This window comes from Triticum aestivum, chromosome 2D, assembly GCF_018294505.1.
Source record: "Triticum aestivum cultivar Chinese Spring chromosome 2D, IWGSC CS RefSeq v2.1, whole genome shotgun sequence".
Classification (NCBI taxonomy): domain Eukaryota; kingdom Viridiplantae; phylum Streptophyta; class Magnoliopsida; order Poales; family Poaceae; genus Triticum; species Triticum aestivum.
The window spans coordinates 152088350-152094756 of NC_057799.1; the positions used below are offsets into that span (position 1 = coordinate 152088350).

The window sequence follows — 6407 nt, forward strand, 5'->3', positions numbered from 1 at the left end:
TAGTTTGGCCGAAGTATATTGACCGATAGCAACAGGCGAAAACTGAAAAACACCTTTCACTTGCCCCTCGCTGTCCCGGGATCAATCCTGCGTCGGCAATTTGGCACCACAAGCTATCACTAGTAAAGGCAACTAACCGAACCACTCTACTTACCCCTACCACTACTGTTACCACCTCGCTGCATCTCGACAGGAACAGGCCACAAAGGTCACAATGATCAAATTCTCTCTATAGTAATAGCTTTTAATTTAGACAGGAGAGGGGGATGGCGAGACGGAAGATCTATGTACAGGTTCTGCAGCTTACATGCACGGTTCTAGCTTTCCTACTACCACCACCCAACACAACACAGCAGCTGAAAGAATGGATGAGCCAAAGCACAAAAGCCCCCTAAGGTTTACAAAAAAGAGAACCTCACAGGATTGTGCGGCCGTTGGTCTTTCTCTGTGCCTCCTCCCATGGAGAGGGCGGCTGTGCGGCAGACCCCATGTCCAGCTCTCCTCCCACCATCAATGCCGGTAGGCCACCGCTGGCCGTGGAGCCGCCCATGGTCCCTCCGATGCCAAGCCCAAGGAAGTCCAGAGTGGCAGGCTTGGGACCGAACAGTGGTGATTGCCCCATCATCAAATCTGGCAACCTTGGATTTGAACCTTCATAGGCGAGACCAAGGCCAAGGCTACCAGATACCATCGGCCCAGGCTCCATATCCATTAGCTGGTTATGATTATTGCTCCTTTGGTGCCATTGCTGTGGATTGCTATCAACGAACCTTCCCCCCTGTGGTAGCTTGGCCTGTGGTGAGTTGTCGATGTACCTTCCTTGTGGTAGCCTGGATTGTGGCAAGCCATCGATGTACATTCCTTGAGGCAACCTTCCTGGTGACGAATAATCAGTGAACCTTCCATGAGGTAGATTGGATGGTGGCGAGTTGACGAAGAACCTTCCTTGAGTTGGATTGGATGGTTGCGAGTTATCAAAGAACCTTCCTTGAGACAGATTTGATGCTGGCGAGTTGTCAAGGAACCTTCCTTGAGGTAGCAGCTGCTGGGATGGCAGTGAGGTATCCATGAATCTCCCTTGAGATAGCTTGGATGGCATCGAGTTATTGATGTACCTGTCTTGAGGTAATCGAAATTGTGTTGAGCTGTCGATGAACCTGTCTTGAGGTAACCGGGATTGTGTCGAGCTGCTCTCGATGAACCTGTCTTGAGGTAACCGGGATTGTGTTGAGCTGCTCTCGATAAACCTGTCTTGAGGTAACCGGGATTGTGTTGAGCTGCTCTCGATGAACCTGTCTTGAGGTAACCGGGAATGTGTTGAGCTGCTCTCGATGAACCTGTCTTGGGGTAACCGGGATTGTGTTGAGATGCTGTCGGTGAACCTGTCATGAGGTAACCGGGATTGTGTTGAGCTGCTGTCGATGAACCTGTCTTGAGGTAACCGGGATTGTGTTGAGCTGCACTCGATGAACCTTCCCTGGGGCTGCTGGGATTGCGTTGAGCTGCTGTCAATGAACCTTCCTTGAGGTGGTCTGGATGGGGTTGATGAGGAGGAACTTGCAAGACCAAACTCCTTCAAGAAAGATGTGCCTGCTTGCGAAGCTCCAGCCTCAGCAGCCTTCTGCAGGAGTGCAGTCGCAGATATGTGCGGTGCTGGTGGTGGAGCAAAGGTGCCAGGGTTGCTTGCATCTGTCTGCGAGAACAGAGAGGATGGTGTACCGATTGCAAGGCAAAGGAAGGTGGGATCAACACCGATAAGATCACGCAGCGATCTACTCTGGGGAGTGGTGCTTGTTGTGGCTGATGCAAACAGCCCCGCAAATGTGCTAGTCGTCGTTGCTGGCGCAATGGAATTGGATGCACTGCTGACTGTGCCACAACTGGTGCTGCTGCCATCTGTACCAATGGCATCCGAGGGCGAGGGGAGGAAACAAGGAGGCATCGGGGTATCATTATCTGGCAAGTTGGAGTCTTCTAGTTCAGCGACATTGTACTTATCAGCTTCCTGGAAGCAAACATCTTCATCTCGCTTATCTTCCTCCTCTTGCTTGATATCCACAATTGGCTCCACAACCACCACTGGCTCTGTAACATATAGGCACAGTACGGAAAAACAAGTCACTCATCATTGTTGCCTAAATGATCATAAGACTAGCTAAATTGGGAAAGAAACAAGACTCATGTATTCCTTTTCTTGTTACAGTAATAACAAATAAAGATGGATTTAGGGAGAATGACTTTGCTATAAATCTAACATAGTCTATGAATAGATAGTAAGACAAACACATTGCAAAATGCAAAAGAAGCATACCATCCAAATTTCGCACAACTGCCACCATTGGCTGCTGCTCCTGTGGCGTTGGAGATGGCGGCGTTGGAGATGGCGGCGACGGAATCCGCTGCGGCTGTGGCTCCTCCATTGCTGCCTCAACGTGCTGTGGCTCATCCACCTCGGCCACGGCAGAAGTCTCATTTTCATCTTCTCCCCCCTTGCCCCCCTCATCCTCCTTTTCCTTGTGCTTATCCACATTCTCCTCTTCTTTCTCCTTGTCCTTGTCCACATTCTCCTCAACCTCCTCCAAATCAGGTGGCCGAGGCGAAGGCGGCGCCGGAACAGCGAGCACTCTGCCGGTCTCCTCGACGAGAGCGCCACAGAAAGCGCGATGTGTCACGAAACTGTCTCTCCTGAATCAAGCCAGCACGCCGACTGATGAATGAAACAAAAGCACAAACATTTGCCCCTCAAGGGAAGAAAAAAGGGAGCACCGAAATTGGGGGGAACCGAGCTGGAAGCAGTACCTGGTGAAGAGTGTGCCGCAGTCACAGCGATACTCGCGGGTGCCGCAGGTCTTGGCATGAGCCTTGAGGTCGGCCTGGACGGCGTAGCGCTTGCCGCAGCGTGGGCAGGCCCATCGCTTCTCGCCGTGCTTGCGGCAGAAGTGCTTCTTGATGCCCGTGAGGTCCCCGAGCGCGCGGGCGGGGGAGTGGTGCACGCAGCCGGGCTCCGGGCAGACGTAGACCCTCCGGCGCGGCGGCGCCGCCCCGGGGCCGCGCTGCCGCAGCCGCCACGGAAGGTTGTGCCCCCGGCGGTGGAGCTGCAGGTTCTGGTCCCTCTGGAAGCCCTTGCCGCACACCTCGCACACGAACCGGTTGGTCGCCATGAGCGTCCCCGGCGACAGCGCGATCACCTCCGCGTCCGGATCTGCACAAGCACACGGAAACCGACCACCGTCAGACCAACAAAGCTCGCGCGAGCCGCGTACCAACCACCCCGCAAAACCCGAAGCGCGCGCTCTCGCCTGGCGTCCCGGGGAGGTTCCTCTTCTTCTTGGGCGGCGCCGGCGTCGCGGCCGCCTCCGGCTGCTCCGGCTCCGTCGGATTGGGCGGCATCCCCGGTCGATCTGGCGCCGTTGCGGCCGCCGCTCCGCTCAGCTCACAGCCCTCCAGCTGCCCCTTATCGGCGCCCAGACCCGCGTCAGCGAACGGAGGGCGCGGCGGCGGTGGACGGAGGATTTTTTTTCTCTCCTCCTCCTCTCTTCGCTTCTTCTCTGGCTGGCTGGCTTGGCTTGGCTTGGCTTGCTTTCGATTGGGGGTTGGGGGTGTGGGGAGATGGATGGGAGTCAGAGCGGCCGCGGCATCGGGATGAGGCGGAGGCGTTGGCGTTGGCGTTGGCGTTGCGGTGCTCGCTCGGGCGGGGGGTGGGGTGGTGTGTACCGCGCGGTGCCAATCCGGCACGTTGGCTTTTGGGTGCGGGGTGGGTAGCGTCCCCTCGCCGCCGTCGGATTCCGCGCCGTGATTCGTGCGCACGTGGTCTCGCCCTGCCGTTTACTGCCCTGCGGGGACACCCTTTTTGGTGGCTAGCTTGCCCCCTTTTAAATCCAGCCCCACACCCCGAGAAAAATCGCCCGTGTCCAATCGCCTCCATCACTGTGCCGTCTCCCCCCTCAATTCCACGTACCTACGTATGGTCGACCAGCTGATACCGCCGCAAGTACTGTACAAGTACCAGTACTACTGGTACTGTACATTTACGTTATACACCAATGAGATGCTGCTACACACGCAAAAAAAAAGAGAGAGATGCTGCTACTACTACTTCTACTTGGTCCCTTGGGAAAAAAAATGAAAAATAGCTGCGATGCTACTGCTTGGTCCCTCAGAAAAATGGGATGCTTTCTGAGAAGAACGGATTTAATCGTCAGGTGAGCGAAGATGTCTGCGGCTAGGACGGAAAAGGAGGGGGAGTCGTGTCGTGTCCAGCGAAGGGAAATGGAAGCACGCGGTGGCCAGCGGTTGGATCTCCCCGGCCGGAGTCGATAAGGGCGGAAAGCGATGCTGGCCCCAGCTAAGCTAGCGCGGCTGCTCAGAGATCGCCGTTATCCACATGGCGGTGGGGGTTGTCGTGTCGCCCCGCCCCCCGCCCTCGCCTCGGGCCACGGCACGGCACGGCACGGCAGGCAGTAACGGACGCGCTCGCCCGCGCGCCACCGCCAACGGAAGCCGCTGCGCTGCGGCCATACGTACGCGCGACGGCGCGGGCGTACGTATTCGCGCGCAACGGACTCGAATGAAGTCGGCGAGCGAGCGTATTCCCCCACGCTGTCGAGGCGGACTAGTCGCCTGCGACGGGCTGACGGGGGCACGGGGCCCCTTCTCCCTCTGGCGACTGGGGCGGATAGTAAACTCGTGAGCTAGAGCTTGTTTCTTGCAAAGGTGGACTATCAATAAAAAAGGTTCACTTTTACGTGTTGGTAGCTGTTGTTTTTCCGCCTAGGTTTCGTGTCGATGGGGGAGGATATTTTAGGTGCCGTCGCGTAGACCCACCTCCTGCGTGGTGTGTGTTGGATCTATCACCGCGTACGGAGCCAAAGCAGGCAAGCGACGGTGACACTTGCCAGCAATCCCATGGAAATGGGTGCCGTTTTGGTGAACGTTTTTTTCTGCTACTACTTCTTTTCGCGTGGGCAAAGTGCAGGCGTTTCTCCTGAAAGTAAATCTTTTCAAACCATATACACTGATAAGTACCCCTCAAATATAAGAGTAGTGATCTAAACGCTCTTATATTTCTTCATAGAGGGAGTATATTGTTTGACTTTTATGTGAAATGATCTTCTACTCCTTTTCGTAGGGGGAAGTTGCATGTGTTTCCCTAATAAGTACCCTTTCAAAAGCGCAAGGCTAAATACTTTTAGATTTTGTGTGAATTTACATTGCACTCCTTTCGGTGAGAGAAGTGTAGGCATTTTCTCTAATAAACATTATATTTGTACTAGGAAATTGCATGTTGCAACGGAGGCATACATATTAGAGAGAATTCCTTATTTGGCCTTTCTTAAAATTTTCTTTCCTTTTTGGCCCAAATTTTTGTATTTTTCCTTTTCTGACACTCAAACTTCATTTTGTTCCCTATGTGACACTTCCGTTAATTTTGACCTGTAACGGTGTTAAGTTTAACCCGAAAAGACTGTTTTACCCCTAGTGTTGTATGTGACCAAATTATTTACATGCACACATGCATTTGATCACCTCGATGTGTTGAAGCTGAACACGTACATGCAAGCTAGCAACCAAGTAGGCAGCTTAATTGATCTACAGTACATAGCTTACAGTACGTGCACTATAGCCGTGCGGCCGGCGAGTTGCACCAGTTAGCCTGCTGCAATCCATCTATTTGTTTTGCGTTCGTTCCAATGAGAGAAGTCGCTACGTTCCGAGACGATCAGATTAATCGAGCAGAAGCTAGTCACGTACGTACGTCTACGTAAGAGTTAGGCCAGAATCGATTAAGCTGCCAACCTGCTAGCTTGCACGTACAGTGCTGCTACTTGAAAATCAATCAAGCTGCTTCCGTGTGCTAGCTTGCACGTACGTATTGTTTCTGGAGGATACGAGCTACACTTGTAATACGATGTACAAACACGGCCGACAGCCTCGGAGCCGTCGTGCATGGGAGGTGGCAGCGGCCTCGGCGCACCCACGCACGTCGGGCACAGGGACCTCGGCCCCAACAGGGATACATGGAAGAGCAATAGACCTATATACGCACACGTACAGGAGGTTATGTTGTGTTTTAACTCCCAACACAGATTTTTCCGTAAAAAAATTGAAAAAACTCCCAAGGCAGATCCCTCCCCCTCCCCCTTTTTGTTCTGTTCGTTCATGCCCCTTCTCTTCTCTTTTCTGGTGACATATTACCATCAAGGGTAAAATTGTCATTGCATGTGCCAGTTAACATCATTGGATGGAAAAATAGATGAAAGGGTCACATAGAGCACAAAATGAAGTTTAAGTGTCAAAAAGGGAAGAAAATAATTCAAGGGGCCAAATAGGGAAGCTAATTTTAAGAAAGGGCCAAATAAGGAATTCTCTCTACATATTATGGCAAACAACTTTAGTTGTCTGTGTTT

General features: G+C 53.0%; 1 protein-coding gene across 1 annotated transcript; it reads right to left on the reverse strand.

The window, feature by feature from the left end:
• Window positions 1-215: 215 nt before the first annotated feature.
• LOC123052287 (zinc finger protein ENHYDROUS) lies at window positions 216-3683 on the reverse strand. The gene is made up of 4 exons (XM_044475417.1): window positions 3300-3683; window positions 2800-3202; window positions 2312-2685; window positions 216-2085 (listed from the first exon to the last, which is right to left on the reverse strand). The coding sequence occupies exons 1-4, from the start codon at window positions 3388-3390 to the stop codon at window positions 416-418; spliced, it is 2538 nt and encodes an 845-aa protein (XP_044331352.1). The 5' UTR covers window positions 3391-3683; the 3' UTR covers window positions 216-415.
• Window positions 3684-6407: the final 2724 nt, after the last annotated feature.